Genomic DNA, 19,835 nt, shown 5'->3' with positions numbered 1-19,835 from the left:
TCCTACGTTTCCCAGTTTTATCAGGTCAAAATCTATTTCTTCCGATCCCCACAAAAGCAAAGAAAAAATCCAGGTCAATTCAAGGCTTGCTCAAGTTGATTTAAAAAAAAAAAAAAAACATTTATTTTTTTAAAATCCTAGTCTAGTCTATATTCCAAATGGCAATAAAACAAAACGTGAAAATCAAGTTACCATAAAAATATTTTTTTGTAAACTTAATCTGTATTTGTGAAGTGGCTTATTTATTGAGACATTTTTATACGGACATGAAACATTTTAGAATAACCATAAATATTTTAGAAAAATAGTATCTATTTGACATTCAATGTCAAGATTCTAGAATGCTTGTTTTAGCAGTGAACACTTTAATTTAAAGTCATGTCACTGGCTTTTAAATAAGAATTATTTTAACACAGAAAATGTTCCAGCTAAAAAAAAAAAAAAAGTTGCCTTCCTAAAGTAAACAATGACTTCCCCTCCCCATTACTTTTTCTTTTTTATTGCAAGGTAAACACGAACACCTTCAGTATTAAATGATTCTACTCTCCCTCCAGTATTCTGAACTCTGCTGTAGAGAGTTTTGATGGGTTTGATGCTGCATGTGTTGGTCAAACACAACTCCCCCATTTCTACCCATTTTGTCTCGCTTTCCTCTATTTCTTGCTCCTTCTCCCATTTCATCAATATCCTTTACTGTATTTTATTTCCCTATATCTCCTTTCATTTCATCTAATTAATCTCCCTCTAGTCCAGTCTAGTGCCACCTCCCTGTGAGGTTTTGTATAAGTTTAACACCAATGACCAATCATTACTTTACCATTTAAAGGTACACAAACAGATAGAAGCATTGGGACATAGGGAACATGTACCGCTAATGCAGTGCTCTAATCGAAAGCTTCTCTATGAAAAACATTAAATAGGAGAAGCACTGAGTGCATTCAGCATAATCATGTTGTATGTAATGATGCTGACCGAGTAGACCTTCAGTTTAAGGTCTTAAAGGATAACAGTCATTAAAAATAAAATTATTATAGCTACAAAATCAGAGTTTGTTTTTATATTATTTTTATATGGAAAAATTGTAGAAAATCCCTTTTCCACATGTAACCACCCTCGATTTTAAAGTTCTATCTTGCTGATCCTTAGGTTGGGATTTAAAAACTATAAAATCATTTTCTGATTGGAGTCTGCTGCATCTCATATACAGAGCGATGATTTTATCTGTCATCACCCTGTGTTTTCACCACAGATAGACTGGTAGAAGCAGTTTAACATATCTCAGCATTTATCCTGGCAAGTTTCTATTTTTATATGTCATTTTCTTAATTTTTCTTTCAATTTTTTTTTTAAATAAATAAATCAGATTCTATTTTTAATTTTCTTTGCAGACAACATATACTACCGACTCTGCAAGCCATGTTCATGGACAAGTAATATGGCGAGACACTAATAGTCGATTCAGTAACAGTGCATAGATTTACAAAGTTCCTAGGGCCCGGATTTAACATCTGTAAACATCAGCAAAGTAACTAAAGCCAGTTTCCAGCTGTGGAAGCTATGAAATCAAGAAAATCTCTAGTGCTAGCAACAATAATGAGATAACTGGAAATCAGTAATATAGCAAGATATGAAATATACCCACTGTGGCCAAGCGCCTCAACACTCATCTACAGCCAGTAGTAAGACACATCCTTTAAATGAGTGAGGGCAATAAGTGGAGACACCATTCTGACAAGTGACTTTGTACTCCCCGTGCTTCACAGGACAGTGCTCACACCTTCAAGTTTAGTAAAACTACAGGTGGCATTCTTGCTATATCAGTTTGCACATTCTTCAGGGGACTTGTCACTTGTGCCACTGTGGTCAACTAACAAACGATCCTCTATAGAACTATGATGGCTAATAAAATCTTCATGCTAAACTAACGTTTTTTAACAAGATATTTTGTAGTACTTGCAGCACAAAGTAGTTTGGCAGTCAAATGAACTGAAGAGCTACAAGACTAACATTTTAAATTACCTAGTTCCTCTATGAAATGCAGAATTAAACTACTGAATACATAAAACAACTAGATCATGGATTCCGTCTCAGAAGAATATTTTAAGTAAATGCAAGATTAGAATATTATCAACAGAGACTCAACAGCCAGTGTAGGGTCAAAAGACCTTTCACTAGAGTTGGTTCGGTTGCAGGGTATAAGGGCATAACCCTAAAATATGGATATGAAAAAGAGAAAGAGACTGGATAGGGATTAAAGAAAACTCCTCCCCCTTCACAGTCCCTATACCCCAAAGAGACACTTGTTCATAATATAATGGCAAAAAAATGCCCGTATAGAACTAACATGAAATATAGGAAAAATAATACATTTTTATTAATCCCACTTAGGGAAACAAATAAAGAATCAGTGGTATATCACACAGTGATGAACTCAAATAAATATTGGTGTATCAAACAGTGATAAACTAAAATAAATATTTACAGGAGTCGTCTAGAGTTTGCTGTGCAGACTCTGCACTTTTATACTGGTACTGACCAGCTACTAAAAGTAGGTTTCTAGGGCAACTAGAGCATATATTGACAGGGGTTGTCAAGAAATTGCTGTACATGCTCAGCATTTACGTACTAGTAATAGTCAGCTACTGAAAATAGGTTTCTAGAGTAGACAGTGTATCGAAGTATCAATGTAGTTAGCAACAGTGTCTAAATAAACCACAGTGGCTCAATTGGTGTGCTGATTGTAGCAAAATCGTCAGGAGAGTAAATACGTGATTTATTACTAGCCGGTCCCTCCAATATCAGAGTATACAAGAAAAAACAATTATACTCATAGAGAGAAGTAATTGAGTAGGTAGATATTAATCCTACATAGAGGATAAACCCAAGGGCTAAAACGGCTGCTGTATTCCCTTAGTAAGTGGCCAGAATACGTAAAGGGAATAGCTCCGTAATAAGTCACTTGGTCGGTCCCCTCCACGGCTAAGTATAACGGAAAAGCCCAATCAAATATGCTTTTACAGTTAACCCAATTAGAAAGGGACAGAGGGTATGGGTATGGGAGGCTTAGTTGTCTCACCGAAAAAACTCATAAGGTGAGACTATTGGCATACAAAAAAGCTTCGCTCCCTAGTAGGTTTACTTTCTCAGATTACAGCTTAAGTGCTAGGTACACTAAGGTAGCGAAAAAATTAACCAATTCCCTAAGTCCCAAGTTCCCCAATCAGAGTTGAAGCAATTCTTTCTTGCTAAGTGCTAACGCAAACAGGATAACTAGACTGCCTGAACTAAAATATAGACCATGTGGTCGCGGCAAGAGCTCAACGCGCGTTTCGGCGCTACTGATGCGCCTTTCTCAAGAGCTTACCGGCCTGGTATCGCGCCACAAATTTAAACCCCCATAAGCTCCGCCTCCTGGTCTCTGACGTCACCGAAATATGCGATTTACGTCAGTCTGGTGGGCGGGGAATAGGTAGGTGAGTGGCAGGGACATCCTCACTGCTGGGGAATGGGTGTAGATTAACCCTTTAAGTCCCTGTTCGTGCAGGAGGATGTTAGTTAAAATAAATCCTAAGGTAGGATATATTAGTAAAATATAGAAATCTATATTTCAGATAGAGCTGGTTGTATTATGTGCATACAACAAAGTGTATGGAATACGTAATTCCAACAAAGCAAAGCAAAACGATGCAAAGGAATGCAGAGAATGTGGAAAGTAAAGAAATAAATAAATAAATAGGCAGACAACGCTTGAGTGTTGTTGAACACATTGAGAGGGTATACATTCATATATCCAACTTCACAGTAGGAGCCAATGGTTATTTTTGCATTGGTATACTGTATTGGTGGAGGCCTGATCTTAGTAGTGTGGATACCACAGAAGCTAGCAATTCTGTATCGAAGCATATAGAGTAAATACAGATTATTGATATGTTAGTATGTTAAGAGATGAAATATTGGTAATATAAATAATCAATAGAACAAAGGTGATGATGATGCACCTGGAGGAAATGTTTCTCAGTGAATTAAAGTTAGAAGCTCATAGTAAAATGAGTATTAAGAGGTACTGATGTTTTAGATAAATGGGGCAAATGAAAAGCCTTCATTTAGACCTTTTGGTTGCAGAGTCTTGAGTCTATATATCCAAAAGCTTTCACGCTGCCTTAAGAATCTGTCGTAGTCCCCCCTCCTCTTATTTCGTTTCACCAATTCAAGTCCACAGAAGCGTAAACCCTGGGACTTACTTGAATGGTGTTCCTTAAGGTGGCGAGCAATAGGTGTTTCGGTAGTGAGTTTGGGTGACCTGACGTGCTCTTTAATCCTTTCTTTAAAAGGACGGAAGGTCTTACCCACGTATTTTCGGTCACATTCGCAGGTAAGTAGGTATACCAGGCCAGAGGTGTTACAGTTAAAAAATGATGTCACGTTAAAGACCTGTTTATTCTCGCTATCAGATACTTTCTTTGAGTCTCGTCTAATATATTTGCAGGCGACGCAACGCCCGCATTGAAAAGTGCCAGTTACCGGTTTATTCCCCAGCCATTTCCAACTACCACGTCCAAATTTGAAGACTTGGCTCAATACCTGCGAATGTGACCGAAAATACGTGGGTAAGACCTTCCGTCCTTTTAAAGAAAGGATTAAAGAGCACGTCAGGTCACCCAAACTCACTACCGAAACACCATTCAAGTAAGTCCCAGGGTTTACGCTTCTGTGGACTTGAATTGGTGAAACGAAATAAGAGGAGGGGGGACTACGACAGATTCTTAAGGCAGCGTGAAAGCTATTGGATATATAGACTCAAGACTCTGCAACCAAAAGGTCTAAATGAAGGCTTTTCATTTGCCCCATTTATCTAAAACATCAGTACCTCTTAATACTCATTTTACTATGAGCTTCTAACTTTAATTCACTGAGAAACATTTCCTCCAGGTGCATCATCATCACCTTTGTTCTATTGATTATTTATATTACCAATATTTCATCTCTTAACATACTAACATATCAATAATCTGTATTTACTCTATATGCTTCGATACAGAATTGCTAGCTTCTGTGGTATCCACACTACTAAGATCAGGCCTCCACCAATACAGTATACCAATGCAAAAATAACCATTGGCTCCTACTGTGAAGTTGGATATATGAATGTATACCCTCTCAATGTGTTCAACAACACTCAAGCGTTGTCTGCCTATTTATTTATTTATTTCTTTACTTTCCACATTCTCTGCATTCCTTTGCATCGTTTTGCTTTGCTTTGTTGGAATTACGTATTCCATACACTTTGTTGTATGCACATAATACAACCAGCTCTATCTGAAATATAGATTTCTATATTTTACTAATATATCCTACCTTAGGATTTATTTTAACTAACATCCTCCTGCACGAACAGGGACTTAAAGGGTTAATCTACACCCATTCCCCAGCAGTGAGGATGTCCCTGCCACTCACCTACCTATTCCCCGCCCACCAGACTGACGTAAATCACATATTTCGGTGACGTCAGAGACCAGGAGGCGGAGCTTATGGGGGTTTAAAATTGTGGCGCGATACCAGGCCGGTAAGCTCTTGAGAAAGGCGCATCAGTAGCGCCGAAACGCGCGTTGAGCTCTTGCCGCGACCACATGGTCTATATTTTAGTTCAGGCAGTCTAGTTATCCTGTTTGCGTTAGCACTTAGCAAGAAAGAATTGCTTCAACTCTGATTGGGGAACTTGGGACTTAGGGAATTGGTTAATTTTTTCGCTACCTTAGTGTACCTAGCACTTAAGCTGTAATCTGAGAAAGTAAACCTACTAGGGAGCGAAGCTTTTTTGTATGCCAATAGTCTCACCTTATGAGTTTTTTCGGTGAGACAACTAAGCCTCCCATACCCATACCCTCTGTCCCTTTCTAATTGGGTTAACTGTAAAAGCATATTTGATTGGGCTTTTCCGTTATACTTAGCCATGGAGGGGACCGACCAAGTGACTTATTACGGAGCTATTCCCTTTACGTATTCTGGCCACTTACTAAGGGAATACAGCAGCCGTTTTAGCCCTTGGGTTTACCCTCTATGTAGGATTAATATCTACCTACTCAATTACTTCTCTCTATGAGTATAATTGTTTTTTCTTGTATACTCTGATATTGGAGGGACCGGCTAGTAATAAATCACGTATTTACTCTCCTGACGATTTTGCTACAATCAGCACACCAATTGAGCCACTGTGGTTTATTTAGACACTGTTGCTAACTACATTGATACTTCGATACACTGTCTACTCTAGAAACCTATTTTCAGTAGCTGACTATTACTAGTACGTAAATGCTGAGCATGTACAGCAATTTCTTGACAACCCCTGTCAATATATGCTCTAGTTGCCCTAGAAACCTACTTTTAGTAGCTGGTCAGTACCAGTATAAAAGTGCAGAGTCTGCACAGCAAACTCTAGACGACTCCTGTAAATATTTATTTTAGTTTATCACTGTTTGATACACCAATATTTATTTGAGTTCATCACTGTGTGATATACCACTGATTCTTTATTTGTTTCCCTAAGTGGGATTAATAAAAATTTATTATTTTTCCTATATTTCATGTTAGTTCTATACGGGCATTTTTTTGCCATTATATTATGAATAAGTGTCTCTTTGGGGTATAGGGACTGTGAAGGGGGAGGAGTTTTCTTTAATCCCTAACTAGTCTCTTTCTCTTTTTAAGATTAGAATATTGATCATCACAGATGTAAATATAAAACATGTCTCACCCTTTCTCCTGAAGATGTCCTACGATGACCTCGCAGAGAAGAAAGTCCGTTTAGCAGCCAAGCACCACTGGATGGCAGATTGGGGATCTCAGAACTTGAGGAACCCTGTTTGGTGGTAGATGACCTGAATGAGGACTTCCAGTTCAACCACATTTGGTTTTTTGCTGGTGTTTGTTCACGACTCCCATTAACAATGGGCTCCACAGTTCGTGGCAAGTCTAGGGATTGTTTACACTCTGCAGGGCAACCTGATGGAAGCCACTCTGCACTGCCAATTTGTTGTCCCGTGGAACACACTGCAGCATCCGATTTTATCACTGGGAAAACTTGCTGGTTCTCACTGATCAGAAAAGTCATTAAATGCTGGATCAGAGACGCACCTTAGAAAAGAAAAGTAGAGTGGATATTCAAATAAAAGTCTGCTTAGGGTACTCTCTGTAATTAAAGAGACTGTCCAAATATACAGAAAGAGCTCACACTCTACTACATTAAAATATCTGAATATACATATACCCCCATATCAATGAAGACGACCTGCTCACTCACAGTATAGCTGTAATGAAGTTGAGGTAACTGTAGAATTAACTGTGTTAAGGAATAGCCCCATCACTTGTTTCGACTTATTTAGTGGGAGTTATATTAGTTTTATTTTGTTCATTTCCACCTGGTTCGGTTCCCGAACCAAGACTACCACAGAACCTCATTAGAACTTGGAACATTAAGTATCCTGTACAAAAAACGGCAAAGGAAATAATTAATAGAATGCTCCACTGGGTGGACGCCATTTCGTGCAACCGAACGCAGGTGGTCGAGACAATGGATGGTGGCCATTTTGTCTCCTGAAAGCAGGCAGCGTGACTTTGTCGTCGAGTGCCTGGAACTGACTTCCGCAAAGCATTCACACGAACGCCAGTGAAGATCGACCTGCTGCCCGTTCAAGTTCCCGACTAGCTACACAAACGGCGTTCAGGAGTTATGAAATACCGAACAAGGGGAGCATTCTACAATTGAAAGATTTCAGATAACTTATGTGGTTTTCATATAAAATCCCGCAAACAGAGACCGGCCATTGCCACAATTTCTCTGGAACTATTTTGGGCTTTGGCCTTTTGGTAGGTCAAAACTTCCCTGCAACAGTGATTAAAAACTACCGTACCGATCTGAGAGATTTTTGGATATGATGGTCACTCAGATCAGGGTTATCCGGGGATGTGACTTTTGCTTAGTTTCCATGTATTTTGGGGGTACCTTTGGGGTGTTTAAGAATTGTTATACTTTTCTGTACCTGGAGATATAAGAGTTCAATTATCGCTCAGGCACAAAGGATGAGTTTACTGACTGTATAAATTTGATGCATGTACTTCCATTTAACAGTTCTACTCCCAGCATTAAGCCTTGGCTCAAGTGTGAGGCGATATGCGATACTTGCAATATTTCACTCAGGATTATTGGAGCGGTTTTATTTGGGAAAAAAAGGAATCTGTGGCGGCAATATACTGGCAGTATGCCACAAACTGCAAAGTCAATGATGGCAGTGACACTCCTTTGGCTCCTATCTATTTTGACAGAGAACCTCTAGACCAGGGGGTCAGGATTTTTTTATTTTATTTTTCACACTAGGGCTTACTGCTATATCTGTAAATGGATAGCGGGCCATCTTCATGTATATAGATAACAGAACAAAGATGACAGTAGATGGCTCCCTAATTTGATATTCTTACGTGGCAGTCAGATTGCTTTATTTAAAGGATACCAAATTAGGGAGTTTATCATTAAACACAGAAACACAGTAATACAGAATCACAGCCACATCCATGCACTTTCATACATTATTTGTTTAATTAAAAAAAAAAATTTTTTATAGAGGTCCACCAAGCCTTACTGCTCACAGGACCTTGATCAGCTCTCTTCTGTTGCTTCAGTTCCTGCTGAGCCAGTGCCTGTTACACCTGGGCCTACAATTGGCCCATTGTAGTCCAAAAGCAATACATTGGAGGAGGAACACTTAACAGCCTTATGTTCAGATATACTTTGTTACAGCATTTAAAAGGAACAAACCTGTTTTGGCTACTGCCTTTAACCCCTTAAGGACCAAACTTCTGGAATAAAAGGGAATCATGACATGTCACACACGTCATGTGTCCTTAAGGGGTTAAGGGTTGCTCCAAGCATCAAAACCATTACAGCCCAATCTAATGGTTATGATGCCAGGAGTACCATGGCGCGTGTTCCAGTAGTGGGGAAACCATTTTGCAACAGTTTGCCCTTTCACTTGGGCTTTTGCCGAGCGCAAAGGATCCTCTATGGGCGACGAGCATCCGGCTGCTGCAGAGCTGCATAAGCTGGATGCTGATCCTGCCGTCCCATTCATTGGCTGAAGAGATGAAGCTGATCACTTCAGCCAATGAATGCACAGAATTGACATTTGTCAACCCGGAACTCTAGTGGCCCCAATAATGTTGCTAGAGTTACACTTCCAGCATCAAAAGGGTTAAACCAGTGGTTCCTAAACTTTTTAGGTTCAAGGCGCCATTAATATTTCAGTATTTTGCCAAGGCACCCAAGTAAAAATTTCTAGGTTGAATATCTGTACAGCGCTGCAGCATTTACTGGCGCTATAGTGTAATGTACAAGTTGGTGTTTGAAGGGATGCTTGTATACATTTGTGTGTTAACCCCTTCAGGACGGAGTCAATAGTGCACGTTCTGATCAAAACAAAATGTAAACAAAAACTGGAATTTGCGCTATATGTCTGTTCAACCGTAGTTCCCCTCTTTCAAATTATATGCACCCACACTTATTATATATCATTTTGTTCAGGAGAAGGAGGGCTTTAATCTATCATTAACTATTCATATATGGAACATAATTTATTATGAATAAAATAAAAAAAAGTGAGAAAATAAGATTTTTTTTTAAATTTGTATTTCCGTCTGCCATTTTAGCTGTGAATGTCATAATACTGTTAGGTTTTACTGCAAAAAAATGCGCATATTTGTAATCAGCGATGTCTCACGAGTACAACAGTACCCCCCATTAACAGGTTTTATGTTGTTTTGGAAAGTTACAGGGTCAAATATAGAACGTTCCATTTTCAAATTGAAATTTTCCAGATTAGTAATGTTACCTTTGAGACGGTGTGGTAGCCCAGGAAAGAGAATTACCCCCATAATGGCATACCATTTGAAAAATTAGACAAGCCAAGGTATTGAAAGTGGGGTATGTTTAGTCTTTTTTAGTAGCCACTTAGTCACAAACACTGGCCAAAATTAGCGTTCATATTTGTTTTTGTGTGAAAAAAGCAAAAAACTAATATTTGGCCAGTGTTTGTGACTAAGTGGCTACTAAGAAAGACTGGACATACCCCACTTGCAATACCTCGGGTTGTCTACTTTTGCAAATGGTATGCCATCATGGGGGTAATTCTCATTCCTGGGCTACCATACGCTCTCAAAGGCAACATAACCAATCTGGCAAATTTCAATGTGAAAAAAATGAAATGCAAGCCTTATATGTGACTCTCTAACTTTCCAAAACACCATAAAACCTGTACATGGGGGGTACTGTTATTCTCGGGAGACTTCACTAAACACAAATATTAGTGTTTTAAAACCGTAAAACATATTACAACAATAATATAGACCATAAAAGTGCCGTTCGCTTGTAAAAAATGTGAAAAACGTCACTTTTACTTAAAATTTCATTGTTGTAATACAATTTACCAGTTTGAAACACTAATATTTGAGTTCAGTGAAGTCTCCCGAGTAAAACAGTACCCCCTATGTACAGGTTTTATGGTGTCTTGGAGAGTTACAGGGTCAAATATAGTGCTTGCGAATTAAATTCTCTGCACTTTCTCCCTGTGTTGTCAGGCATGTCAATCAAATTTTAATTAATCAAATCACATAATTACGTTAAAAGATTATTTAAATATACATGTAGAATTTTAATATATATGCATTTATAGGTATTTAAATTCTACGTGTATACTAATGTAATCTTTTCTGTAATTATATGTATTTATCTATATATATATATTTGCGGTTATTTGTATTTTATACAACGATAGATATATATAGAATGTCATTCTAAGTGTATTTTGTTACCGATATATATATATTAATAACAAAATACAGTTAGAATGAAATTACATATGCATATATAATTTATATTAAATTTTGTTTCAATATTTTATTTATTTATTTTATTATTTTATTTATTTATTATTTTAATTATACGTATTTATATATAATATATATATGTACATCTATTATATATATATATATATAATATATATACATATTATATATATGTAACGTCATTCTAAGTGTATTTTAATATTAATTTATATACTTATATTAATATTAAAATACACGTTGCATGACGTTACATATATATAATATGTATATATATTATATATATAATATATATACATATTATATATATATTAAAATATATTTAATTTATTTTTAAACATGTTTATTTTATTTTTTTTACACCTCCTACCAGCAGGGGGACTGTCTGATATTTCAAACAGTCCCCCTGCTGGCAGATCCATAGCCAGCTATAGGGGGCCATGTGATCGCTCTTTGAGAGCGATCACATGGCCCCCGGGGGCCTCATTTGCCGGAGGGGGGCTGCCTGGGCTCTCAGGCAGCCCCACAGAAGAGGATCGCGGCGGAGGTGAGTAGTTGCTGGCTCCTGGGGGCTTAAACCGTTACGGCGTTCCATGCCGCCGCAACGGCTTTAAAGCCCATTTAAAGCGCGACGGCATAGAACGCCGTAACGGCGTTAAGGGGTTAATACAGGGGTGTGTTTGTATGTATTGTTTGCGTTTGATTGCAGGGGTGTGTCTGAATGTAATGTTCACTTTTTTTTTTTTTTATTATTTATTTTTCTTGTGCATTTGATTACATAACATAGGTACCTGTAGCGCCACGGCAGCAATTACAGGCATTATAATGGCATACATTGTCATGGCAGAAATAAACAGCACTTTTTTTTTATTTTTTTTATGGAAAACAGGCTGGGGACACTTAAGTTTATAAACATGCTAAATACAGGTTAGCTTTGTATGTCTGTTGTGATGGGTCATGGTGGGGTCGTCACGCTTGAGTCAGAAAACGTACAGTGGTTCTAGTGTATATAGTGGTGGTTAGATACGATTAAACATTGCTTAACTAGTGCAATATAAACAGGCTTATCGAATTATGTCAGGAGATTAACAACATACAGTATGAACATTAACAGGTTATAGTAGCTGACACTTGAGTTAGGTGCAGTCATATGCTTGATAATTTGTCACGTTTAACTGCTAAACTGAGAAATACTAAATAATAAGCTATTGGGTGAGGGAAGAGTTAATAGCAGAGAGTCCCACCATGTGGCCCCACTCAGCCCACACCCTCCGTAGGCAGGTAGGTCAGCCTATACCCGACAGGTATTGTCCCGATAGCCAGTGAGAGAGCCCATCAGTGGGCATCGCTTGGATTTCATTGCTTTGTCTCAAAATCCGGGCCATGCCGGTGCTCAGTTGGTTACGCGCTGGGTTCCTCTCAGAGTATTCTCCACGCTGCAGCAGTATTCCCTCTCCCGGCTGGTTAGGACCGGGGTGCTGTAGTGTGCGCTGGGGTTTCCGTCTTGGACTCCGCGTTGCTGCACGGGGATTCCCCCTGTGTTGCTGCCTGTTACCGATTTGCCTGCGCCTTGTGCGAGGGTGACCCGGCGGCAGTCGGGGCTTTTGCGCCTTCCGTGGTGTCGATCGGGTGTCCTGGTATTTGGCTGCTGGACGGCTATTTGGTCGTGGGTCCTGCCTGGTAAGGTCATCACTGTGAGGTGGGGCAGGCTGAAGTAGTCTGCACTCTAGCCGCTGCCAAAACTCTTCAAAGTGTCTGGCAATCTTCGCCAGGACATCATGTGTAGCATCGGTGGGGCTCTCAGCAGCCGATTTCCGACATCTTGAGTGGAGCTCTGTGCTCGCGCTTTGCCCACGGGCTGGCCTGTGTTGCTTCGGCCCACGTCGGGTCGTCTCCGCTTGGTGGACCGGGATCACCCCCACCGGTCCGGGGGGGGGGGCGGGCAGGCTGAAGTCAAGTCACTGGAGGGCCTCAGTGCCGAGGAGAGCGGCCGCCTCTCCCCTGCCTCAGTAGGCCGCGCCTGGATCTCCGTGCTCCCTGCCCCGACGGGCCTCGGGGTAGTGTCTATCGATTCAGCGGGGCACCCCCGACGTGGGTGGTGCACCCGTGATGAACTTTGGGCCATGTTGCCCCCGCTTTTTGCCCAGTTTTTGCCCGCTCGGTTGGAGCTCGTGTTAGACACGTCTGCTCGGTATGGTGTCCAGGCTCCGCCCCGTAATGTTCACTTTTAAATGTGGATGTACATTTGAGTGAAGTATTTGTGTTTGAGTGAAGGGGTGTATTTGAATATATATATTTTTTTAGTCTGAATGCAGGGGTGTGTTTTGTTACACAGATATTCATGCACATTAACACACAGATGCAAAAAAATACACAGACACATACACACAGATTCATATAGACACTGACACATACGCACATATAGATACACACAGACACATACACACAGATTCATATAGACACTGACACTTACACACATATAGATACACACAGACACACACACAGATTCATATAGACTGACACTTACACACACAGATACACACAGACACATACACACAGATTCATAGATACTGACACATACACACATCTAGATACACACCGACACATACACACAGATACACACTGACATACACACAAACATTGATACATGCCCACACCATGACTCAGATACACACACAGACATAAAAACACACACCCTGACACACAGAGGCACTGACACAGATGTGTGCGCACACACAGACACAGAAGCATACACATACACACACACATATATATACACACACACAAAGATACACAGCCTGACACACACATGATTTTTTTTAATATTTCCAGCCACCCTCCTGTTAGCTAACCTTGTGAGTCCAGGAGGGTGGCTTGGAGTCCTTGTCCTGCTGGGGGGAGTGAAAGGGTCTGGAGCTCTTCGTGCTCCTCTCCCCTCAAGCTGCAGCTGCCTCCTCTCCCTTCCGCGCCATCTCTCTGCATGACGCTGGGAGGAAGTGACAGCAAAGTGAAAAGTTTGTCCAAAAATATTAACTCATTTTGAAAGCTTATCCAAAATGTTAAAGGAACATTATAAGGTCAGGAACACAAACATATATTCCTGACTCTATAGTGTTAAAAATCCCATCACCCCCTCCATCCCCCTAAATACAGTAAAATCTTACCTTTATTCCAGTCTGCTGTTGCGGTCTCCGCCCCTGATCTGCCTGTTTGGCTGACATCATCAGAAGTGGTGATCTGAGCCAATCACAATGCTTTCCTATAGGAAATCATTGGATTGGCGGAGATTGGTTTGTGCTAGCTCTGCCCCGAATCTGCCTCCTTAACAAACACAGCCTTGGCCAATCAGCTTCTCCTCATAGAAATGCACTGAATCAATGCATCTTTACGAGGAAAGTTTAGTGCCTCCATTCAGAGGGTTAAAACACCAAATGTGCCCCAAGATGCACCTCTAGTAGCCATCTTAAAAGTGGCCAGTGGGGGTATCTTTAGAAAGACTAAGGAATAGTTATAATAAAGTAGTGGTCCAGGCACTCAAGGTGATAGCCAAAAAGCACATTTTATTGCAAACAAACAGCAATGTTTAGACCCGTTCGGGTCTTTGTCAAGCTACCACATCAAGCTAATGTGCTAGCTTGACAAAGACCAAGTCTGGTCGAAACATTGCTGTTTGTTTGCACCAATAAAACAGTTTTTTTTTAGTACACCTTGAGTACTACTTTATTTTATATATGACATGGGGTTTGGACTTCCCCGGATCCGGTGCACCTTGGCAGCCTAGTGAGTGCGGTTTCCTCCATCCCAATACTTAGAAATAGTTATAGACAACAGAAGAGCAATAATATGCAATGTTAGCTAAAAACAAGTTAAGAGCAAGCATGTCAAACATGCGGCCCACAAGGAGTATATTTGTGGCACAGGGTCAGACTAGCCTAACAGGATACCAGGAATATCCTGGTGCTGTGGCACAAAAACATTCTTGCATGCCAACGGCCAGATATGCGAATACAGCATATGGAGTCATATATGGCGGTTGAGCAGTGGCATTACAGTGTGTAGAGGGGCTGACTGCGTGCAGAGCAGGTCAGCCACTCCCACTCACTTCCTGCTTGCTTTGCCAGAGCGTGTGTAGCCTGCTTGGGCAGAGAAGTTCATGCAGGGCTCAACTGAATGACTGTTTAAGGTAGGGAAAGAGAGGCTTGGTGGGAACCTGCCTGTAGTGTAGTGTATTAATTGGTGGAGTGGGAGGCCAGTGTATTAGAGTGGTGGAAGGGAGGGAGGTCTGTGTATTAAGTTGGGGGGAGGGGCAGTGTATTAAATTGGGGGGAGGGAGGTGGGACAAAGTATTAGAGTGAAGGGCGTAGTGTATTAGAGTGGTGGGGGGGAGGGGGCTGTGTGTTGTAGGAGTGGGGGCAATGGATTAAATTAGAGTGGGGGGGCAGTGTACAAGAATGGGGAGGCGGGGCAGTGTATTAGAATGGTGGCGGGGCCACAAGACTGTATATTAGATTGGGGGGCATAATAATTAACTTGAAGTGAAGCTTTTGAGTAAATTATATATATGTACCTAGAATTACATATTGTTTGCATGATAATGATAAGTAATTTTAGTTTGTGCTTTGTTTTGTTTTTTGCGGCCCACATAATCTTAAACATTGTTTATTTGGCCCGTGCTTGCCTTTGAGTTTGACATGCTTGGTTAAGAGTGTTGGTCCATTGGAACCGAGATGGGGTTTTTAATCAAGGAGGATCAAGTAAAATCAGAAATTCTAAATATTTAAATTTCTTCAGTATATAGGGCAAATCTATGGCTATAGGTTTGCAAATCCCTGTTACAAAAGCCTTACAACAAACAAATGATTAGTTAAGACAAAAAAAAGTGATACAGAAATTGAATAAAGTTAATGTGAACAAAGCACCAGGCCAGATGGTATTCACCCAGTATGGATTTTAATTTTTCAGGATTATTTTTACAGGATTTGTACCAAAAGATTAGTGTAATGCAGATGTGGTGCCTACATTTAAAAAGGGTTCAAATGTTAAACAGAAAACTACACACATGTGAGCTTAACATCTGGGGTTGCAAAATGGTTAAAGTAAAATATTTAATAATTCATATTGAACAACAATATAATTATTGAAAGCAATATTTTATGAAAGACAGGTCATGTCAAACTAAGTAAATTGCATTCTATGAAGAAGTTATATATTTGGATTTTCCCAATGCATTTGACACACACACAAAATGTGTTTGTATAGAACTTTGACTTAAGGTCAGGTTCTTTCCTGGGTCCACTCCTTTTTCTTCTTTTTTATAAATGAACTGTAAGTCATGTGTTGGTGTTTGCAGATGACATAAAACTAGGTTATAACAACATTATATAACTTCCTCTACAAAATTATTTGGAGGACTGGGGAGGCAAGTGGCAGATGAGATTCATTACACATGAATGTAAAAAAAGTCATGCATTTTATATTAAGGAACCCACAAGCAATTTATACATTTAGGCAGCATAGGATGTTTTGGAACTAGCAAGACTTCAGAGGTAGGCTACAAAATAAATTAGAAGGGGGGGCGGAGCCTGACCACGAGCCGGAGCGGTCGCACCTCAGCACAGCTCCCGACCGTAACCCGCAAAAATCCCGACAAGTGGGGATTAACACCCCAAACTCACCCACTCCTGACCAGGGGCATCATCGGCACTCTCCCCTACCACCTCCCATGCCGTTTGTGTGCCCGGCACGGGTGAACCGCCGGAAACGCAGACCTGCGGCCTACAAGCCGGCTGCAGCCCTCGATTGGGCGGCATTCCTCGACGGCCTCGATCAGCCTGAGGACTCAGCAGGGGACGGTCCCTATACGGCACCCCTACACACTTGGGCAGAAATGGGCCGCCGGTCCCAGAAACCCCCACCGGAGACTGCCTCAGGGTCCAGGGATATCAGCACCATGCTGCAACAACACAGGCCGCCAGCCACAATGGCGGGAACAGCGGAGCAGGACACCATGAAGGTACACAGGGGTCCCAGCCCACATGCCCAACCCCCAGAACAGGTACCTACACCAGGGGGAACCACTGATGGGTCTGCCCCAGTCACCCAGCGGGACTTCCAACACCTAATTGGGGAAATCAAAAACCTCTTGGCGACCAGCATAGAAGCCATTAAGTCTGACGTGCAGGCTATTGCTGGCAGGGTTCAGACCACAGAGAACGATGTTACTGACATCAAACGGGGACTAACCACCTTGCAGGACACAGTACTGGCACTCCAGAATCAACAGCAAGCACTCTCCCTCCACTATATCGCCCTCGACGACAGGACAAGGCGAAATCACATAAAAATAAGAGGAGTACCAGACAACGTCTCCTCAGACGAATTACCTCACTACCTGAGACGCCTCGTGGCCGCCATCCTGCCACCTACACAGGCCAAGAAATTTAATACGGATGGGATATACCGCCTGCCACCCTCGGGCAGGACAGCCCCAAACTTGGCCCGAGACGTGATTGTCCGCTGTGCTACCTCCCAAGACAAAAGAATCCTGATGACTGCTCTCCGGGGCAAGACGCCACTCACATTTGAAGGCGCACAGCTTAACATCTACCAAGACCTCACCAGAGCCACGCTACAATGGCGCAGATCGCTGAACCAAGTCACCAGCACCCTCAGAGAAGCGGGGATAGAATACCATTGGAGGTCACCCAGATTCCTGGTGGTCACTAGACACGGAACTGTTCACAAAATCTCCACACTTGAGGAGTTCCCGACATTCTGCCATGCTTTGGGCATACCCGCACCCAACCAGGCCATTGACAAGCGACCAACTCCTGATGCCTGATTCGAATAATAGAGACTTTACCACACATGTTCTATGTTGCACAGTTATAACTACACACAATCTGCTGACCTTGAGCCTCTCCTAGCTCACCCCATTCCCCCCCCACTGGCAAGAGGGAGCGACCGCTCCAAATTTACGTACCCCCCCCCCCAGGCCCCCCAGGGCCCTGGGTACACATAGAAGAAGGCCATAACTCAGAACCCGAGAGGGTCACTACACACATATTATGGTTACTCGCCCATTCTCCCGAGGCAATTCACACACTCACGATAACATGCCATTGCAGGCCCACATTCCCTAGTACATGATCTTGTTTACATGCTGTTGTTCATGCCGTACTATATTTTCATGATTATGTTTGATGTATGTTTCGAATATTCTTGACCCGCACGGGTATGAAAAAACAAAATTTCAATAAAAAGAGATTGACAAAAAATAAAAAAAAAAATAAAAAATAAATTAGAAGAATTTAAGATTTTAGTTAGAAAAGCTGGAAATAAATACATTTGTTTGGCAAAAAAGGCTGCCCAAAAGGCATATGATAACATTATACAAACACATGCAGGGCCAGTACAAGCAGCTATCTTGTAATCTTTTAATTAATAGGACAAAGAAGGGGTCACAGCGGAAATGTGAATATTAAGCCTATATCACTATGCAGTCTAGATTATGTGATAGGCATAAAACACATGTGTAAATCCTTTAGGAGCACTCACCTTCTATTAAAGCCAGTGGTTCCTGTAATTTGGGGCGTAGGATGTTTGGAGCAAAGACAGTGGCTAAATTATGCACGCTCATCTTGTTAACACCAGAGTGAGACTGCACTTCATCTAGGAAACTGAGGATGAGAAATAAGGCAACACATGCAAAATTAAATTGTAATGGTAGCAGATTATAAAAACACTCAAACCTAAGCAGATGGCACAAAAACAAAAATATTAAACCCATCAATAAAATAAATTACACTCCTAAAATTCTTTAAAATTATCGGGGGTATGGCCGGCTGAACTACTGAATAGACCCATATCTGTGGGGCTCCACTACTGCCTCGCAACTACTACCATGTTTACAAGGTTTTTGGTGATAAGAGATACCTCCATACCAATGGATGACACAATGGGATGCAAAAATAAATACTTTAGCCAGGAAGGCTAAATCCCTATGTAGATTTAAAGAACAGGAGAATTTTAGTATCAAGCGAATGGCCCTTAAAGTGCAAGTTCACATACTCTGTCAAAGCAAATCTCTTAGGTAAATCCTACATTAACAATTCACCTTGCTGCTTTCTACTAAAAGGCACAATCTGTAATGAGACAGAAAGTGGCATTCTTATGAACCACTACACACTTATTAACTAATAGGACACACATTGAGTGGGTGACAGAAGTGTAACATGTTTGATATCAGGCTCTATTTCAAGATGCCCCCATCGCATGTATCTCCAAGGATGATGCCTGAGATGCTCAGTAAATCTGATTCCTCAGATGTGTCCCACAAAGACGAGATTGTTGGGGTGTGTCTCGTGGGGCTACTGGCTTGGGAGTCTCGTGTGGTTCTGTTTATGGTCGTGGGCGTTGTTTTGATGTTGGCAATTGGTTCTGTGTTGGGGGTGGTTCGTTGGGAAGGGGGGTTGCATGGGTCATGGGGTGTCCTTCATTGGGGTCTGAGTGTGTCAGTCGCTGGTCGTGGTTCCCAGTAGGTGTGTGTGGGTGTGTCCAGGGGGGGTGATGATATGGGGGTCGTATCTCTGTTGTAGGGGGGGGGGGTGTTCTCTCAGCGGAGGCGAGGGTGCAGGCGACCGGTGTGGTCCGGCCCTCGTCTCTGAGGGTGTCGTGGTGGGTTTCTGGGCCCGGTTGGTGTGGTTTTCACGTGTGCCGGTCTGTGAGTTGGGTTTGGGGGGTTCCCTTGTCTGGGCGCGCCGCGCTCTGGAGTAGCCGGGTGCTATGTATGTTGTCAAATTGAGTAGGGGGCCGCCAATGTTGTTATTGGGTATGGGAGCCCTGCCCGCCCACCCCCGCCCGGCCCCAGTGGGATGGGGGAGGAGGGGGAGAGGCAGAGCGAAAGAAGCAAGGGGGGGAGAGAGAGAGAGAGAGAGAGAGAAAAAAAA

At 41.6% G+C, this 19,835-nt stretch overlaps 1 protein-coding gene across 3 annotated transcripts in view; it reads right to left on the bottom strand.

Moving 5' to 3' along the window:
• ARHGAP22 (Rho GTPase activating protein 22) overlaps positions 1 to 19,835 on the bottom strand; it is a 129,196-nt gene that overhangs the window by 20,304 nt on the left and 89,057 nt on the right. For all 3 annotated transcript variants that reach the window (XM_063434679.1, XM_063434680.1, XM_063434681.1), the window contains 2 exons: positions 18,445 to 18,566; positions 6,752 to 7,131 (listed from right to left, as the gene is read on the bottom strand). In XM_063434679.1, coding sequence (XP_063290749.1) covers positions 6,752 to 7,131; positions 18,445 to 18,566 — 502 coding nt within the window. The remainder of the gene's footprint in view (positions 1 to 6,751; positions 7,132 to 18,444; positions 18,567 to 19,835) is intronic.

This window comes from Pelobates fuscus, chromosome 10 (assembly GCF_036172605.1).
Source record: "Pelobates fuscus isolate aPelFus1 chromosome 10, aPelFus1.pri, whole genome shotgun sequence".
In the NCBI taxonomy this organism is placed as follows: domain Eukaryota; kingdom Metazoa; phylum Chordata; class Amphibia; order Anura; family Pelobatidae; genus Pelobates; species Pelobates fuscus.
The sequence above is the reverse complement of the archived record's forward strand: the minus strand, read 5'-3'. Positions and strand labels throughout refer to the sequence as shown.